Here is a 20,119-nt window from a genome sequence, read left to right as displayed (position 1 = left end):
CCCCAAGGCTAGTCTGGGGTTGAGGGAGGGAAGCTGTACAGCACAGTTAGCAGCTGCTCCACAGGGGCTGCCAAGCACACGGTCTCCCGGGGCATCCTGGAGCGGCAGGGGCTGCGTGATGGCCAACAGCTAGTCCCTTGGGCAGGCAAGGGTAACTGCTGTTGGGTTGGAGCACTTACTGCCCCCCTGTGGTCATTCATGAGTATAACTCTCCCCTATGTTTGCTGACCCCCTGTAGTCATTCATAACTGTCCCTGCTATCACACTTCTCCATTTCTTTTGATGTGAAATAGTTGCATTCCATGCACATCCCATTGTCCTGACACAACCAACCCCTGACCTTGCTTTAAGTTATAGTAAGAGGAAACATCATACCAAATTTGGTCATTCAAGCTCTTACCAACTTTAGCAAAATGCAGGACAATGTAGCACTTTAAAGACTAACAAGATGGTTTATTAGATGATGAGCTTTCGTGGGCCAGACCCACTTCCTCAGATCAAATCTGAGGAAGTGGGTCTGGCCCACGAAAGCTCATCATCTAATAAACCATCTTGTTAGTCTTTAAAGTGCTACATTGTCCTGCATTTTGCTTCAGCTACCCCAGACTAACACGGCTACATTTCTATCACTATTTTACCAACTTTAGGAAGAGTTCTTGAACAAACGGACTCACAGACAGATGCACATTCCTAAAATATGTAGTAAGAACATTTCACATTGTGGAGCATGGCTGCTTATGTAAATACAGTGAAATGTGTCATAGCATAGCTTCAAATAGAGCGCTGCCTGGGTTTGCTGCCCAGGGGCAGAGTTTGGCAGTTCAGTCATTCTCAGTAGCCCAGTGTTGGCCAGTCATACAGGTGAGTCGGTGTTGCTTACCATTGCTTAGTGAAGGGCCAGCGATCCACAACAGCTGTTCTGCCGTGTTACAAGCTGTGATCTCGAAGATGTTGTGCCCATGAACAGGGGTGTATTGTTTTGGACTTGAAAAATTTAATAAGAGGTTTTAACAAGATTGTAAAAGAAGAATCATAAGAACTTGTAAGACTAAGATTGTAAATTTATTGTAGACTAGCTGGAGTTACCCGGCGTTGCTCGGGAAACCGGAGGAACAAAAACAGTAGAAAAACAGTAGTCCACTATCTTTTTTTGAATGTTAGAAAAGTTGCGCTGATTTCTATAGGGATTAAAAGATCCGTGTCAATCCTGAAGTGGGGGGTGTGACTCCAGGTGGAGCGGAGGTTACATGTGGGAGGGGTGCCTCAACTTCTGCCCGGGGCTGCAGGTACTGCGGGAGGCAGTGCAGGTGCCCGAGCCGTTGTGAACGTGTGGGTCGGGGCACTGCATGCCGGCGGGGGGGGGGGGGGGGGAGAGAGAAGAGGGTCGCTTATGTAACCTCACAGGCGGGAGGGGAAGAGTCCCGGATGGTGCTGGGGGCTGCAGATGGCGGGCACGGGACCTAGGGGCGGCCCCTGCAGCGTAGTGCGGCGGGTTACTTTTTGATTTTTACAACTTGAGCTCGGGCCTGATTGAGTCCAAAAGTACCTTAAAACCTTCTCTTGGATGTAAGGTTATCCCACGCAAAGTGTAGTTGCGGTAGCTCTTACAGTGTCCAAGTTATTAGCACACAAACTTACAAACATTCTCCTTTATATATTAGATTATTATTGTTAAAGTAATGATAAAGCCCTGATTTTCAAACACTTGACTGCTAATGTTAACAAATACCATTTAATATATACATTCCTTTCTGCTACTGGGTGGTTTACCATATACAGTATGTGCGTTAGGAAAAATGAAAAGTAGGAAAAACATCAGTACTAATGTTTATTTTATATTGTTCATTTTGAATGCCAAATAAATAATGGTAACATTTAATTTTAGACATCTCATTGTTCTCTATAATTGAAGGACAGGGAGGTGCCAAAGTCATACCTCACTTAGGGCGCCAAAACCCTTGGGTCGGTCCTGACCTGGTGCCTTCTAGAATGGGTGAGGTAAGGTTCCTCTTTCTTCCAGCTGGCACAAACAGGTGTTTGGGGTAATCTGAACAGAAGAATGGCCATACTGGGTCAGACCAAATGTCCATCTAGCCCAGTATCCTTGTGTTCTGACAGTGACCAATGCCAAATGCCCAGAGGGAATGAACAGAACAGGCAGGAGTGGCCTGAGGCTGGCTGCCGCAGCTGGTGCCCCAGGTGGGCGGCGCAATTGGTGCCCCCCCCACATCTGTCAATGGCCGTGATGTCATCATGGGGCACCCCGACGCCCCGTGACATCATCATTGGGCGCCTGGGCCAGCAGCACTCTAGGCAGCTGCCTAGTTTGCCTAGGCTCACAGGCCGCCTCTGAGAACAGGTAATCATCAAGTGATCCTTCCCCTGTCACCAGTTTCCAATTTCTGACAGACACTAGGGACACCATTCCTGGTGACAGCCATTGATGGACCTATCCATGAATTTATCTAGTTCTTTTTTGAACCTTGTTAAAGTCCTGGTCTTCATAACAGCCTCTGGCAAGGAGTTCGCAGGCTGACTGCGCAGCATGTGAAGAAATGCTTCCTTCTGATTGCTCTAAACCTGCTGCCTAATAATTTCATTTGGTGACCCATAGTTCTTGCATTTCCTTATTTACTTTCCCCATATCAGTCATGATTTTAAAGATTTGGCTCTAACATATCCCCCCTTGGTTATCTGTTTTTCAAGCTGAAAAGTCCAGGTCTCATTAATCCCTCCTTATATAGCAGCCATTCTATACCCCCAATTATTTTTGTTGCCCTTTTCTTAACTTTTTTCAGTGCCAAGATACCTTTTTTGAGATTTGGTGACCACATCTGCATGCAGTATTCAAGATGTGGTCATACCACAGATTTACCACAGATTTATATAGAGGCAGTAAGATATTCTTTAACCCTTTCTTAATGATTCTGAACATTCTGTTTGCTTTTCTGATGGCTGCTGCACATTGAGTGGATGTTTTCAGAGAACTATCCATAATGATTCCAAGATCTCTCTCGAGTGGCAACAGTTAATTTAATCCCCATCATTTTACACATATAATTGGTATTATGTTTTCCAATATGCATTACTTTACATTTATCAACATTAAAATTCAGCTGCCATTTTGTTTCCCACTCACCTAGTTTTGAGAGATCTTTTAGAAGCTCTTCAGTCTGCTTTGGTCTTAACTACCTTGAGCAGGTTAGTCCCATCTGCAAATTTTGCCACCTCATTGTTTACTCCTTCTCCAGATCATTTATGAGTTTGTTAAATAGGACTGGTCCCAGTGTGGACCCCTGCAAGACACCACTAATTACCTTTCTCCATTTTGAAAACGGACTATTTGTTCTTACCCTTTATTTCCTTATTTTAACCAGTTATCAATCCATGAGAGGCCTTTCCCTCTTATCCCACGATAGCTTACTTTGCTTAAGAGCCTTTGGTGAGTGACCTTGTCAAAGGGTTTCTGGAAATCTCAATGCATTCCATCCACTGGATCCCCCTTGTGCACATGCTTGTTGACCCCATGAAAGAATTCTAGTGGATTGGTGAGTATGAGTGGGAGCTGCTTGGATGCCTTTTGCAAGGGGCAGGGTACACAAACCACAGGAAGGGTCAAAGAATGGTCAGGTGATTGGGGTTGCAGGTGACTCAAAAAAGAGGGTCCAAGTCCGGTCACAGAAAGAGCCACTGAAGCTAGTTGCTAAGGAAAAGTTCACCTTCAGTGCCCAGCCAAAAAGAGAACTGCAGAAGGTAAGACTAGGGTTCACGAAGGAGGGGTGGAGCAGCTGTGAAAGATCTGAATTTAAGAGGAGACAAGTTGGAAGCTAGGAAGGCTAGAATGTAAAAGCCAGTCCCCTTGAGGGCAGACTGTGAAATCCTGGATTTAGAGGAGCCAAAAGGAGCTCTTCTTAGAGGTGGATTGTGCTAAAAAACAGACAGCTGAGACCGAAGTATGAGTGGGATCTGCTTGAAGGCATGTGGTAAGGGGCTGGGCACAAGACCCGACAGGAATCAAACAGCACCAGGTGGAGCCCACCCACCCGCAGCTTGCAAAACTAAAAGGCAGCTGTGCCTAGAAGTGCGTCGAGACTCCAGGCCCCAGATTGTGGCTCTGTCCAATCAGCCTGGCCTGGGATGATCCCAAGCAGGTAAAAGTCCCAGCAGACAAAGCACTGCGGCTGGGGGCACAGGAGCCTGGCGGCCTGCGGGAGGGAGGAGGGGGGCGGCGCGGGCCACCCAGAGGACCAGGGAGGAGAACGCCGGCTGCCCGGGGGGAGGAGTCTCGTCGGGCGGGGCTCTGGGCGGCACGACCGAGGATAGGCGTGTGGGGGCGGGGCGCCGAGGGGGTGTGATGCGCCGAGGGAGGGGTCAAGTCGTTCCTTTGCATTCGCTCAGACAATGGGGGAAATGGAATGTCGGCACCGGAAGTGAATCCGTCCAGCCGCTTCACACATTCCTCCGCGTCGGAAGTGGCTGCGGCCTTGCCGTGGCCGGTCTCTAGGGCAGGGAGCGGGCCCTGGGCTGGGTTTGTCCAGACCTCCGTGCCCGGCTGGGGTTGGGGGGGTGAGGTGGAAGTTTTCCGAGCGTCCTGATAGGGTCAGGGACTCTTTTCCGGGGCGGAGGCGGAGGCGCACTGTGCTCTTCGCTTCCGCTAGAGGGCTTTTCTACGTACACGTAACTTCCGGCCGAGTCAGACTCAGGGAGGAGGAAAAAAAACACACACACACAACAAAACCCGACGGGGAGACACAAACAAACGGGAGGAGCCGCCGCGGCGGCGCTTGAGAGCCCGGCCCAGCCGGCGGCAGCGGGGCCCGTAGGATGCGCCCCAGCCCCCGGCTGTGACCCGCCCCCCGGGGAGCGGAGGCGAAGGAGCCCGAACCCCCCCCCCCCTCCCCCCCCGGGTCCGGCTGTTCCTGCGGAGCCGGTGCCCACCGCGGCCCCGAGCGCCGCCATGTCGGGGGGCGGCGGTGGCGGCGGGTCGCGCTACGCGGCGGAGTTCGTGCCCCCGCCCGAGTGCCCCGTGTTCGAGCCCAGCTGGGAGGAGTTCAGCGACCCGCTCGGCTTCATCGGCCGCATCCGCGGCCTGGCCGAGAAAACCGGCATCTGCAAGATCCGACCCCCCAAGGTACCGCACGGGGGAGGGGCAGGTCACGCCCAGGAGAAGGGGCTTGAGGTGACCCCGGGGTGCCGTTTCCTAGGCGCTTTCTCCCTAGTGGGTGTGAGGGGCCCTTCCTGCAGGCCGGGACTTCGCTCAGCCTCTGGAGGCGGCTCTCGGAGCTCGGCTTCGTGAGGCCGGGAGATGCCACAGACGCGGCCGTGGCTTAATCCGACATCTGGGTGCCTGACAGCGCCACAGGGGATATTTGGGAGCTTCTTTCGCCGCTGTGTCGGGTGTAAAGAGCACATGAAGTAAGAGCGTTTGATAACGATGCAAAACTGTTCTCCTTCCTCTCCGCCCCGAAAAAAAAAAACCATGGCTGAGGTTTAAAGCCCTTCCGGTTATGTCGCCCTTTTCGGGTAGCAGATCAGTAAACCATGGTGTCTTTGTCAGGGACACGCAGTTTGTATGTTTATCTTGAACCTAAAAAACTATGGCTGCATTAATACTGGTGAATAAATGTGCTCGGTTGCTGATCTGTTACTTTGTAACATACTGTTCGTTTGGATCTTAAATTTGCCAACATGGTTCATATGAAAACTAGTTCGTTCTTTTTGGGGAAGAAGGATTTTCCATTCTGATACCACTCTACTTAAATATAATTTTCTGAGTATTATAAGAATTGTCAATGATCTGTTTGCAACAGGAAAATTGGTATTTGTGTGTTTTTTTTTAAAAAAAAGGCTCGAAATTAGGTTAGAATAGCCAGACTCTGCCTGCAGCATTATTTTATGACAATTTGTCCTGCAGTCTAGAGGCTTCTGGTAAATACAGCAGTTTCTCAGTAGAATGTACTTCAAACAACTTCAAATTAAAACACAATTTTTAGGTGCAGACAAGAATAAATCAACTTTAAAATAGAAATAGTGAATATGAAAGATTGAAGTGGTTGAGAAAGGAGAGGAGAACCCACGAAGGTGTGGCAGTGAAGGTTGTAGAAACTGTTGCTTACATTTTGTGTTCCTCAGGCTTTTTTCCTTCTGTTCTGCGAGTTGCTGGAATCTGCTTAGTTGGCTTTGTAATATGGTGAAAGCTTGACCTCCGAGAAGTTACCTTTTCTAAAATAAGCAGATTACTTTTGCTTGATTGTGGAATCCAAAAGGCTGAAGAAACCATTCAAGATTCTGGCCAGAAAAAACAGCTTGGGATTTCTTTGCAACTGAACTCTTGGTTTTGCCTTTGTATGATTGATTAGCAGGTTACGTTGCAAGTTGGTCTGGTTGTTTAAAATCCGCAGCATCAATTAGATGAAACACTTTACTGTAACTTTACTTATTCATTATTCCTCTTGTTTATTTGAAATTGTAAATATTTTACAGTTCTGATTGGGGCTTTTAAGTGCTACTGCAATAAAAATAATGAACAATTTTAGTGTCAGTTTATCATCATTTTATTTTAGATAGGCTGTGTAACTTCTTAAATCTTTTTTTAAAAGTACTAGAAGACTTATCTTGCTCCCTTGAAGTTAACAACTAATTTGAGTAACAAAATTGGGTTGCATAGTGTGTTTGTGTGCCAGTTTTACATTTTGGCTTGAGATGCTCTAAGACCCCATTTCTGAGGGTTACATTTCTTATGCTTGTATTCTTATCTCTAGTACATGTCTTGCTCCCTTCATGTCCATATGTGCCAGCAACCTTGGCTCAAGTGCTGTGGTTTATTTGAAATTAATAAATTTATTAGTTAGATTTTGAAATATCTGGGGCTTTACAGGCCTTTTATAAAAGCACTACAATATGGTAATTTTGCCATATGGTTCTCTCCATGAAAACCTCTTATGCTCTAACTTAATGTAAGGGTAATATCAATCTAAATATTTTAAGCTATGATATTTTTACTTTCATGGGCTCTCTATTGAGGCATCTTAATAGTTTTTCCTTACTCCTAACACAAGTATTGGGGAGAAGCTCATTAATTATGAAATTTCCATGCTTTTCTGAAATGGAAAATTCTCAGGTTAGAATACTTAACAAGAAAAAATCTTTGATTTGTTCTTTCTGTAATCAGCTGATTTGGACTGTTGAAATTCTAGGGAGCCTCTTTTACGTTTGTGAGAGGAGGTTATGGGGTATTCCTTATATTTTTGAAGCAGTAACATCTCTGTCTCTCTCTCTCTAGGACTGGCAGCCTCCATTTGCATGTGAAGTACAAAACTTTCGTTTCACCCCACGGGTCCAGCGCTTGAATGAACTGGAGGTGAGCTTTTGGACCTTTGATATAATTCTGTATTCACACAAAGCAATATGTCTCTTGAGTTTTGCATCTTGACTAGTTTCTGGATTGGTAGACTTTAATATCCCACAAACCACATGAGAGTTTATAATTGGCACTAGCAGAGTTTGGATAAAATAACTCTCCAAGACTTTGAGAAGTCTGGCTTTTATTTTATTATTCAAAATAACCACAAAAAGGTTTTTATTCTCAACTGGAAATATTTAAAATGAATGCCAAGGACCATTTTATCTAGTAAGATTAGCCAGTGTTTAGCCCTCAATTCCCTTGCTGTCTTTCTGTAAGGTATTTATGGCTGTTAATTCCCAAGTTGCCTGATATTTAACCACCTGGATAATATCTCTAAGTCTTTAAAACAAACAATAAACCTCTGGCACTAATACTTCGTTTTATAGACCCAGTCAGGTTAATTTTTAGTTTTAAAATTTAATTGGAGCCTTTTTTAAAAATGAGTACAATTCCTTTTCTGTTAAGATTTTTCCAAAGATATTTCTCTTCTTCACTCTCACTAGTTTTTAAATCTGTGTGCTATTCTGATAACATCATGACCTAGATTCACAAAAGGACATAGATCCCTTATTGCCACTTTAGTCACCTAAGAATCAGAGTTAGGGCGGATAGTGTTTTACAGAATCCCTGCTCGGCTCCTGCCAGACATCATTGGTGCCTAAACCTGGTTGGTGTCTACGTTTTTGCAGTAAAAGTTCCTTTGTTACCTGTGTTTCTGCATATGTGCACTGCAACCTCACTTTAGATTTCTGGATGCTTAAGCCCCAGAGTGACATGTGAATCTGGGGAAGATAGACATTGCTCTGCCTAACATGTTGTTGGGCCATATCTAGGAAGAAAAGGACCTCCCTCATAATTTTGAGCCTGTTGGGATATGGGATACTCTCAGTTCCCATACTTTTCGGCATCACGCCCGATTTTTCGGCATCACGCCCGATTTTTGAGAAACCCTCATGCCTCCCTCCCCTCCTCCCCCCATAGCAGCAAAACTTGTTGAGCAAAAAAAAATAGGGGGGGGGGGAACTTTCCAGGGCAGCAAAACTTGATTGGGGGGGAGGGAGGGTGCTGGGTCGCCTCATGCCCCCCCTGGAATTTCTTCACCCCTCCCAGTTTGGGAACCCATGAGCTAGTGGGTAAAGTTTAAAAGTTTGATGGTTTTTCCCTGTTGCTCACATTTCTGCCTCCAGTTGTTGTATAGAGAAAATGAATAGTAAACTGTCTTATTTGTAGTTACATCATGAACATGTAAATACAGTTGCCCTTTGATGCCTTTTTGCTTAGATTTTAGGTATTTCTTTCATATCTGACTAGGTTCAAACTCTTGGGTATTCTTGTTGTGATTATAGGCAATGACCAGAGTGAAACTGGACTTCCTGGATCAGTTAGCAAAATTTTGGGAACTTCAAGGTTCCACTTTAAAAATTCCTGTGGTGGAGAGAAAAATCTTGGATCTGTATTCTCTGAGCAAGGTGAGTAACATTCTTTAGGATATGGGAAGCACAGGACGACCCTGGGTGATAGTAGCAGTTTCATGCAGGCTGTGAACTGGATATACCATGAAAACAAGGAGATACTTATAATCCTCTTGATTACAAATATTTTAAGGAGATGGCAGGCAATTATAAGTACATACAACAATTACCTTTGTGTTGGTTGCTCAGTATGCAGTATGAAAGTCCTGCAGAATTAATCAGTGTTTTTATTGGCCAGTTCTTCTTTGCTGCTCTCTGCACATTGTAGGGTTGAGCTGTAGGAGTATAGAGCTCTTTGCAAGACTATGGGGCCTGTCTATACTTGGAAATGTATCAGAATAGCTAGTCTGAAGTAATTATTTATAGGGGTCAGTATGTGCTGGCTTATAAGTGCCAGCCTCGAGTAGGAAGAAGAACTTATAACTATGCTGGTATAAGTCACTATGTGGGATACTTCAAATCTTCCAGGTTACAAATATTTTGAGTAAGAGTGCCTTTTTCCAATCTAGCTGCTTAAAGCAGTCTTTTGCTAATATAAACTGCATCTACACAAGAAGTGTTTTTCCACTACCTTTTTTTTAAGTATAGTCTAGCCCTACAAATGTGTGGTGGTATTAACACTGCTATATCATTGTCAGTTTTCACTTGCTGATCAAAATGTTTGTTTCTCACTTGACTGTAAGCTTGTAAGTTGAGCAGTAGGATCAGTGGAATTGAAACAGTTTGTAGAGAGGGGTTATTGAAAGCCTGAACACAAATGTAAACCCTGTATATGATTGCAACCACTTCAAGCTGGGGACTGCTGCTTCCCTAGTTCTGTCACCCTTGTGTAAGGTACATGGCTTTAAAAGATTGTACTTGAGAAGAATTTGTTTGTCATTGCCCATAAGGCTATGTGTTTGTTTTCTTAGCTGTCTTTGGAAAGCAATGAAGGTTTATTTCTATGTCTGTCAGGGTTTGTTAGGGAATAATACATTAATCTGTACATAGTGCCAATGGGAATGACACATTTGGAACACTGGCATGAGCTAGAACAGATTTCTTGGTTCTGAGAGACTTAAATACTTCAGTTCTTCTAAATAGTTGAAGGCACAAATTTCTTGCTTTGTTTAATGGAAACTTATTCCCCTAATTGATTGCAAAGGTGCAAAGGTTGTTGTTTATGTCCAGGTAATTTCCTTTGTTGGTATCTAGGTAATTGGTCTTTGTTCAAAATGAGCAAGTATAAACTTTGGTTGCTTTCACTATGTTGCTTATCTGATAGTGTCAGCTGCATACACTGGTTATGGGCACTCCATAAAGCTTGGCTATTCTAAGCTAAAAGTGTAAATGTAATTTTACATAATGGGTTCTCTCACTTTTTAAAAACTGAACTGGAGAATACCTTATGTGGGAAAAAAACCAAATTAATAGAGGAAAGTGTGGTTTTAAGTTTTACTTCTGTTAACGATTATAAAAACTGACTAATTAAAAATCTAAATTAGTTTTCACTTAGGCTGTTGTGTTTGCACTTGAATCAGTTTAGAAGCTACATTGGTAAGGTTTTCATTTTTAGTTCCACTGCAGTAATAATACTTTTGTGTCTGGGTTTCCATCAATCGCTTTAGCACTGGGCATATAACTTGGGTTCTTTGAGGAGGAAAAAGTTTGCCACCAAACTAAAGATGTGTAGAAATGTTTAGTATCTTTACAAAATTTCAGTGAAACCAGAGTTGGTCTACTTTTGTTTTAAACTGCTCGTCAGCAACCCTTATAAGAGGGAAGTGAGGGTGAAAATATTGCCAGTGTTGAGAAGAAACATCTCCTGTGCCACTGACTTTCATGTGAAGACAAATGGACTGTTTTTCAGGTGAAATAAATTAGTCCTATGTAGCCAACAGAAATTGAAATACTGTTGCTGTGGCAGTCCTGAGCTAGGGTGAAAGGTGAAATCTGTGCTTAGTTTCTGTTTTTTGTCCAGGATTCTCCGAGAAATTTGTAATTCTGGAGTCTTGAGCTTCAACAATTCATGCTGTCTTGGGTTTGTTAGTTTGAGTTGTTAGTTGAATCTGCTCCCTCACTTTTTGTGGTATGGTATATACTTTTTATTAATTTCTGAAAAATGGGGTTCTAATAAATGCAGCAGTTGCTGAGATTGATATGCATTTGTTAAAGTACTGCCCTGGCAAGAAAAATACCCATATTGTAATGATGGGTCTTTGAGCTTCCTAGAACCTTTGAAGGTTTGGTCTGTCTAGTCATGTCTGGTTCATACACTGTGTTTAGAAGAATTCACACTTTCTTAAAGAACTTTTCTTAAATTTTTTTGTTTTGTTTCAGATTGTCGCCAGCAAAGGAGGCTTTGAGGTGGTCACTAAAGAGAAGAAATGGTCCAAAGTGGCTAGTCGACTAGGCTACTTGCCAGGAAAAGGCACTGGATCGCTGCTGAAGTCACACTATGAAAGGATACTGTACCCCTATGAACTCTTCCAGTCTGGGGTTAGCCTTATGGTGAGAGACTTGTTCCCTTCCATGATAGAAAGATGGGACCCAAACTGCATCAGTTTCTTGCCGTACACTAAACTATATCACATGTGATTTTGTGCTCTTGAAAATAGCAGTTGCTTTCATCAAACCTGTACCTGTTCAGATTTGGAAGAATAGAATTAGAAGTTGCATTGTGATCTGGAGTACTGATCGTACTTTTAGGTTTCCTTTATAGGTGTGAGACGAGTTTTTTGTTGGGAACGGGAAACAGGGCAAAGAGTGATGTACCTGTTTGGCAAGGTGTCTTTATTATTCTTTGTTAGGCATCTGTCGAGATTGAATCTTCTTATTTCAGGCTGCATGCAGTGATTTGTTTCTGGTCCAAATGGCATGTGTATTGCAGTATGACTTCACTGATAGCCCTATTTCTCAACAAACAGGATGATTCACAGACCATAGGGAGTCTGATCCCCTGATCAACCAACCTGGTATCCTTCTGTGCTCTGATCCTTTAGGGCATCCAAAAGTCAAACTTGGACATTAAGGAAAAAGTGGAGGCAGAGGACCTCGGCTCTGATGCCCAGGCTTCCACAAAGCAGGGCACAAGAATGAACGTTGTGCTGAAGAGAACCAGACGCATCAAATCCCAGGTACCCACATTATTTGGCCACTACAGACAGAGTGCATTTATTCTTTGCACGATTGCAATAGCACTCAGACTGCAACAGCCTTTGTCTGGCCATGGGAGCCCACTCAAATGTGCCATGAAGTTGGAGTCCTTTTTTTAACTTCAGAGACGTGTGTCTTTTAGCCTTGATCTATTCACAGATATTGAATAAGCTTTGCTTTTATAAGCAGATATAGTTAAACTTTTTTCATCTGGCTTCTATTATGTTGGCTTGCATCAGGGAATGCACCAATGCAAGCTAAATGGATATAAGCTAGTTGTAAAATAGTATAAGTGTCAACATGCTTCTATTTAACTACATCTTAATTTTTAGACATGCCTTTAGTTCAGGAGTCTCAATCACAGCCTATTGGTCATCTATGGCTCGGGCATTTTCACAAATCCTGCCTTGGAGTTCCTATGGTTTGGGGTGTGTATATGTTGTAGTCCTCTAAGCCTTGCCACTTTCTGCCCTTCCCCCTCCCACCTCCTTGAGGGACGCAGCCATAGGTACCTGTCATGGGGTAGTAGGAGGGGTCGGGTCCCCTGCACTCAGTGAAGCAGAGCAAGTTGAGTTCACTCTGCTTTCCGCAGTGAGTGTGGAGGGTCCAACCCCTGCTGTTGCGCCAGGCCATCCTGATAATTACTGAGGCCGTATCCTTTGGAGAAGGGGGATTGTGGAGGAGATGTAATGGGTGGCAGAGGACTGGGCGGGGGCAGGGCATGGGTGGCTAGTGCTGACCCTGTCCCGCTCCCCCCAGCCCTCAAGGACTCTTGGGCTGGCTTGTGAAAATGCTTTGATTGCCCATAGACAGTGTGTTTGAGACCTATACTTTAGTTAAAATAGATGTTAGCTTGTGTGCAGACAAAAGATTTACAGTCAGTGGGAAAATGTAGAAATGGGACTAATCACGTAATTGACTGACAGGTTTTTTTTGTCAAGAGCTTGCAGTAGGGAGGGAAAATGCAGAGTAATGACTGAGGAATCTGCTCTAGTTCCACAGCTTTTCTCCTGGATATAAGCAGTCTCTTTTGTGTGTGTTAAAGGCTGCTATTGCTACAGCAACATTTGAAATAGGAAATATCAAAATTGCGTAAAGATGGCCAGTAAGTTTCCCTTCAAACCTGAAACAGCATCATTTTATATGCCAACATGTCAAAAAAGATCTTGCAGTCTTGGCATGATTTTCCTTCTCTTAATTTCTTTTCCTGCAGTTTTGTTTAAGCAGGCCTTCTCTATTCCTGATAAAATAACATGCTTGTTATAAAAAGAATCTCTGAAAATATTTGGACTGGGTTTTTGTGGCACGTTTTAGTGGCTTCTTGCTGGCCAGTCAGTGGGACATTGGTGAAAGCTGGGTTTTAATTTAATCTTTTTTTACTGTTTGTGCCATGCCATTCTGGACGTACTTTAAGCACACTGAAATTTCTATACTAATGCGATCAGAAACACGCAGCGCACATCTCATGCCACTCATGCTTCTCCATTTCTCTGCACTTCTGCTGAATCTTTCTGTTTTAGTAAATAGCGTGTTCTGTTTCTCTTAGGTTATGGTTCATTTAGACAGGATTACCTTTCATCTGATCTCGCTTTATGGCAGACTTACTACATTTATTTGTATAGCATAACCATATACAAAAGCGTCACCTTGGTAGTCCCTCACTATGATCATGTGAGATGTTTCAAACTATGTTGTGTTGGGTGTGGTCAGTACGTGAACCGGAGGTACCCATTCAAGAAAAAATCCAGCATGCTACAGGAACTGCTGCCTGTTGCTAAGTATGTGGAATTCTTTTGAGTTGGTATTGAGCCACTATCTAGGGGGCACTATGCTATTGTGTCTTTTTCAGATGAGATATGAGACACTACATCATTAAGATCTCATCGCTCTTTTTGCAAGACTGCTCTCAGTAGTTTCAGTAAAACAATGGTATTCCTCACTCTCCTTTCTAAAAACTGTTCGTAGTGTTCCTGGCGCAGAACAGCTGCTGCATTGCATTGGTTGGTGAGTTTTCTTCTTTACACACATAGCCTGCAAAGCTCTTTATTGTTAATTTATACAAAATGACTCGTAAAAAAAAATCTAAGCACACTTTCTTTTACTTTAGCACTTAACACAAGAAATAACAGAAATTAATTTTCCTACTCCTGAGAAACTCGGCTCACTTCACTTAACCCGTAAAAGCCCTAATATTTTTAGGATACATTCAGAATAATCATGATAAACTTGTTGGACTATTGGAAAACTGAATTCAAAGCAGAGACCTGTCCATTATTCTGATGAACACTCTCAAATAACATCCCACCCCCAAATAGCCAGAGAGCAAGTATAGACTGTTTGTAAAATGTTCCACATTTCCAGGGCAGGTACTTATTTGGGATGAAATAGGTTATTTGGTTACCTGGTAAGCATTAGCCTTACCGGAATGCTTACCTGGTAATCATTTAACTGGAGGGACAGGTGGTGGGTTTAGCCTCCCTTGGCCAGCTGAAGCAGCCCTTCTTCTCTGCCTCCCTGATGGATCCTTGCTGGCCACAGCATCCACCCCATCCCTCCCCTGCTTGCTGGTGAAGGTCTGGGCTGGAGGAGCTGTCAGCCTGCAGTGAGCTGGCTCGACTCCAATGGCATGGTTAACCATTTATAGGATTATAATTGGATCATTTAACTGGCTAACTTTTGAAATGGATATTTACATCCCTAGTGACTATGGAGAAGAGCAGTGTCTACGATAGGAATTAAAACCACCTAGCCCTGGTAGATGAAATTGAACACTTTGACTTGTATCATAAACCAGCTGGAGAGCCTTCAGAACCCACATGCTCAATATGCCTTACATGAGAATATCCATCAGATAAACATGTTCCTGTATTCTCCGTCAGATGTAGATGACCTTTGTAGAGTGTGAGAAGTAGTTGTGTTAGTCTGTAACTGAAAAAACTTAAAAAATAATTACTAGTTCTGCAGCACCTTAGAAGCTACCCAAAAATGCAGGCGATATCATGAGCTTTCTTGGACACAACCCACTTCTTCAGATGTAGAGTATGTTGCCAGTTGTCTGCTGCATGTAACAGTTACTGGTGATTTCTGTGTCCAAAAAGATTTTACAAGTGGGAGATAATATTACAGTCTAAAAAAGCAGAGAAAGCATTGTGGACCTATTACTTACGGATCAATTAGCTAAGAATGAGAATAGTAACAGTTTTGAACTATCATCTGAAAGTTACTTGAATTAAATGTGGGTAAGGAATTGTACTGCTGCATTCTGTGAAACCAGGATACTAGATTTCAGGAAAGCCAGATTTTAAGTGTGATAGATGTGTGAGAAGAAATTATTAAAATTGTCTGTTGTCAAGGATGGCTGGGAAACTTCTGAGATCGTAATTAAACCATAGCTAACTACAAACCCTCTGAAAAAAGTAACTGAAGGAACAAGAAGAGGAAGACTTTTTTTTTTTTGAAATTTTTCAAATATCTGTTTTAACCTGTTGTATTCTTTTTTCCCTTATCCCAAAATAAAACTACAGGCAGTCCCCGGGTTACGTACAAGAAAGGGACTGTAGGTTTGTTCTTAAGTTGAATTTGTATGTAAGTCGGAACTGGCGTCCAAATTCAGCCGCCGTTGAAACTGATCAACGGCTGATTCCAGGAAGCCCGGGGCAGAGCAACTCTGCCTCGGGCTTCCTGTAGTCAGCCGCTGGTCAGTTTCAGCAGTGGCTGACTTGGGGACGCCTGGGGCAGAGCAGCAGGGGTGCTGCCGGGTTGGTCCAGTAGCGCCAAGGAGCGGCGCTGTGGGACCAACTTGGCAGCGCCCCAGCTGCTCCACCCTAGGTGTCGTCAGGGAGAAAAGCCTGGTCTGCTGGGGGGGGCGGGGGGGGGCGCACTAGCTGCGCCTCTTCCCCCCCCCCCCCCAGCAGACCAGGGAGACGCGGAGCAGCTTTTCTTGCCCCGGAGGATGCGGGCGGCGGGACTGCAGCGCATCTGGGCGTCCTGCCGCTTGCGTCCTCCGGGGCGAGAAAAGCCCCGTTCGTAACTGCGGATCTGACATAAGTCGGATCCGCGTAACTCGGGGACTGCCTGTATTGTAAATGGGAATGGTAGGGAAGGAAAGCAATAACTTGAAAGGTGTGCAAGGGATGGAATGGAAGGAAAAAAAATTAACACAAAAAATAAGGATGACTTCGCAGATTTTGAGGTGGGATGGAAGAAATGGTAAATTGAAAGTAGATCGTTTATTAGATGAGAAGTGAACTAACAACTGAAAAATGGCACTTACACATTTTCCTTTTACTACGTAATTCAACACAGTTTTAAAGAAATCTTGTGTAAAAAGCAAACAAAAAAAATGCAGATTGGAAATACTGGAATTATGGAGTAAAAACATAAGCCATTAGGATGCATCCTGGGCTGTTAAAGGATTTGACTGAGTTTACTCAACTGTTGAAAACGTATTCATAAAAAATCATTGTACTGGAAGGAAAGAGAAGCTTCAATCTTTTTAAAAAGGTGATGGTATTAAAATGACACCAACTTTTAATCTAGGTAAGTTTTTAGAAAAGTTGAGTTGCAGGCAACATCTGTTCTTTGTTCCCTTACCAATTTTTGTCATTTGGCAATCATGTTTTACTGTTTTGAAAACACTTTTGTGTATCAGTGAGTGAGAATTGCAGTGCAAACTCTACAAGGAAACAATTTAACTAAAAGCAATAAAAAATTCATTTTCAATTATAATCTTAGGTATTACTTCTAATAATAGAAGGTTAAAATTATCACGTGGAACTGATTTTTTGTAAAATAGGATATCTCTTTAAAGGATGAGATACTTAAACCCATTGGATCCTGTTAGTGTTTTCTGATATAGAGGAAAAAGTCCTTCATTTTCAGATTAGCTATTGTGGGAAGATAGAGTAACTAGAGAAATCTGTTCAAATAGTAGAGGAAAAAATGGTGATGACAAGTCTTATTTCATTGCATGCTCAGTCACAAACCCTTGTTAGGATTAATAAAGTTGTGCCCATATTAAATCACAATGTTAGGGCAGAATAACTTTATAAACACTTGTATCAAGAGCCACAGAGTACAAGTGTCTGAGGTTAATTTGTTTTGTTAGAGTGCAAATTGCAAGTTGTGATATGTATGGCTTTTTGGTATACAGGCAGTCCCCGGGTTACGTACAAGATAGGGACTGTAGGTTTGTTCTTAAGTTGAATCTGTATGTAAGTCGGAACTGGCGTCCAGATTCAGCCGCTGCTGAAACTGATGAGTTTCAACAGTGGCTGAATCTGGACGCCAGTTCTGACTTACACACAGATTCAACTTAAGAACCCCAGGCATCCCCAAGTCAGCTGCTGCTGAAACTGATCAGCGGCTGATTCCAGGAAGCCCGGGGCAGGGGCTTCCTGTAGTCCGCCGCTGGTCAGTTTTAGCAGTGGCTGAATCAGGACGCCTGGGGCAGAGCAGCTGGGGTGCTGCCGGGTTGGTCCAGTAGTGCCCAGAGCGGCGCTATGGGACCAACCGGCAGCGCCCCAGCTGCTGTACCACAGGCGTCCGGAGCAAAGCCGCAGAGCACGGGGGCAGCGGGACAGCCCAGACGCGCAGTGGCTGTCCTGCTGCCCTCGGGCTCTGCGGCTTTGCTCCCCCTCTCCCTGGTCTGCAGACCAGGGGGACGGGGAGCAAAGCCGCGCAACACGCGGACAGCCCAGATGCGTCTGGGCTGTCCGCTGCCCGCGTGCTCTGCCGCTTGGCTTCCTCTCCCTGGTCTGCTGGAGACCAGGGAGACGGCCCCGTTCGTAACTGCGGATCCGTCATAAGTCGGATCCGTGTAACTCGGGGACTGCCTGTATATTGGAGATGAAAGTGAAAACTTTATGGAAAATTAGAGCATTTTATGCTGCATAAGACTTTTTTCCTGTCTTAAACATTTAATTCTGTGCTTTCACAGTTTTTTAGTTGGGATGTATCTTGAGGCAAATTTAAGTGCCACTAAATGAAGCTGGGTTTTAATAGTATTGAATGTTTTGGGTATTCATAATAAGGAGTCATGTGGAGGGGTGTAAGCGACTTGCTTTTCGGGTAGTTGAGTAGGAACCTGACCAGTTGCTTCCCCTGCTTGCTGCCTTGATCAGGGAGAGGGAGCAGGGAGGAGAAGCAAGAGCTGCTGCTGGGGAGAGCTGGCTTAAAAGCTGATTCCCCCAGCACTGTCTTGGTGGGAGACAGGAGAGGTAGAGGGCAGTTGTAAAAGGGCATGAGCAGGGATTGAGAGAGTCCTGCTCACACGGGTTCCAATTGCCGCTCCTCTCGTTTTTAAATATACAAGAAGTGCCCACATTTTAAAGGGAGAGGTGCAGTGGGATAGCGAGTGCCCCCCCATCTACTAGTGGATGGAATTACAATTGATTAGTTAACTAATAGAAATTTAACATCCCTAGTTCTGTGGCACCTTAAAGGCTAACTTGGGATGTTAAATAGTTGGTAATAGAATAGTCATCTAACTGCATGAATTCCTAGTAGTTAGTTGACTATTCTATAATCCCTCATGGCGGGGCTGGCAGGCAGTATGCTCTGGCCCCCCTCCTGGGGAGCCCCCTGTCACTCTGCACTGCTGCCTCTGTATCCAAGGCAGCAGTGTGGGATGGCAGGTAGGAGCCTGTCGGTGAGGGGAGCCAGCTGACAAACCATCTCCCCCCATGGAATGGCTGCCTGCTGCCTCGCATTGCTGCCTCTGATAGAGGCAGCAACATGGGGTGGCATTAGCCCCTGCCCTCAGGGTTCCAAGCTCCCAGTGGACAGAGGCTGCTGGGAGGGCATGTGGGAGGCTGCCCTGCCAGTATCCCCTATTCGTGGGGTGCCTGAGGTTCCTGCAGACAGAGACTGGTGCAGCCTCTGTTCATGGGTGGCTTAGATTCCCCTCCCGCCCCCATGGACAGGGACTGCTGTCTGGGAATCACCGGCTCCTGATCCTCTGATACAAAGGCAGTGGGGAGGGAAGGGTAATGCAAGTAGTCGACCAGATAAACCTAGACTTAGGGGGTTAATCAGTTAATCGTCTAATCAACTACTCGTTGACATTCATAAAGCGAGCAGATTTATTTGGGTGTAAGTTAGGGATGTAAGCAACTAGTCGACTACTCAATAAGCATAAGCTTATCAGCTAGTTGACTAATGATGCAACTAGTTACTTCCCCCTTGCTGCCTGTCGGAGGAACTGGTGCTGGGGGGAGCTGGCTTAAAAGCTGGTTTCCACCCCATTCCCCCCAAAGCACTGTCTCTGCCGGGGGGCAGGGAAGCTAGAGGCACAGCAGGAAATGGTGTGAGTGGGGACTGAAGTAGTCTCTGCTTGCACTGCTTCTGCCATGATTCTGTTTTTGAAATGTACAGATCTGGGGCTCTTGGACATTTCAACTGTGGGGCTTCTGCTTTTGAACTGTAGCGAGAGCCCAATAGTGCTCTTGTTATAGTTAAAGGCAGAGGTTCTCTTATAGACTGACTAATTGAATAGTCAATGGGATTGACTATTCGATTAATCTAAATGTAAGATCCCTAGCATAAGTTGCATCTGACAAAATGGCTTTTACTCACAAAAGCGTATGCCCAAATAAATCTGTTAATCTTTAAAATGCCACAGGAATCTTTGTTTTACAGGTACAGGCTAACAGAGCTACCTCTCTGAGATATGGTATTCATAATTAAGTCTGTCTATTCTGTAGGCATTTTAGGTTTTTTTTGTTATATATTGTCTTCTGAACACACAACTTGTTCTTTTGATAGATGTAGTGTTCTCTTTTTATACGAGGAAATAGTGGTTATAGTTAAACTTATAATTACTTTTAAAAATTGTGTTAGAATTGTAATGGAATTAGGATAAGAATTTTAAAACATGTTCACATTAAAATTAGTAAAATTGATTTAATTTCATAACTATCAAAAAGCAATGTTATGAAGAGCACTTGATGTATTCAAAATCTGGATATTAGAAAAGATTGATATTCAATTTAATTTTTCAAGTGAAAGCAAGGATTGGGATGACAACAATCCAATGGACTAAAAATTGCCAGAAAGTCTGTAAACAAATATTGAAGATTTAATTAGAAAGTTGCATTGTTTGAGGGAA

The 20,119-nt window shown here is 44.0% G+C and overlaps 1 protein-coding gene and 1 long non-coding RNA gene across 5 annotated transcripts in view; one reads left to right on the top strand and one right to left on the bottom strand.

Annotated features, from left to right (window-relative positions):
- Nucleotides 1–1,805: 1,805 nt before the first annotated feature.
- Nucleotides 1,806–4,890, bottom strand: LOC142831237 (uncharacterized). The gene is made up of 3 exons (XR_012906909.1): nucleotides 3,425–4,890; nucleotides 3,140–3,296; nucleotides 1,806–2,047 (listed from the first exon to the last, which is right to left on the bottom strand). It is a non-coding gene; the product is annotated as an uncharacterized LOC142831237 (long non-coding RNA).
- The window catches only part of KDM5A (lysine demethylase 5A), a 77,355-nt gene continuing 62,102 nt past the window's right edge, over nucleotides 4,867–20,119 (top strand). The window contains exons 1-5 of one of the 4 annotated variants that reach the window (XM_075940892.1): nucleotides 4,867–5,131; nucleotides 7,283–7,360; nucleotides 8,752–8,874; nucleotides 11,197–11,367; nucleotides 11,859–11,993. In XM_075940892.1, coding sequence (XP_075797007.1) covers nucleotides 4,958–5,131; nucleotides 7,283–7,360; nucleotides 8,752–8,874; nucleotides 11,197–11,367; nucleotides 11,859–11,993 — 681 coding nt within the window. In that variant the 5' untranslated portion in view covers nucleotides 4,867–4,957. Of the gene's footprint in view, nucleotides 5,132–5,162; nucleotides 5,416–7,282; nucleotides 7,361–8,751; nucleotides 8,875–11,196; nucleotides 11,368–11,858; nucleotides 11,994–20,119 lie in introns of those variants that run through there. The other 3 variants (XM_075940870.1, XM_075940885.1, XM_075940874.1) reach the window with 3 other exon arrangements.

The sequence above is a fragment of the Pelodiscus sinensis genome, chromosome 1 (genome assembly GCF_049634645.1).
Source record: "Pelodiscus sinensis isolate JC-2024 chromosome 1, ASM4963464v1, whole genome shotgun sequence".
In the NCBI taxonomy this organism is placed as follows: Eukaryota; Metazoa; Chordata; order Testudines; family Trionychidae; genus Pelodiscus; species Pelodiscus sinensis.
Note: the sequence above shows the minus strand (reverse complement) of the source record. Positions and strands in the feature narration are given on the sequence as shown.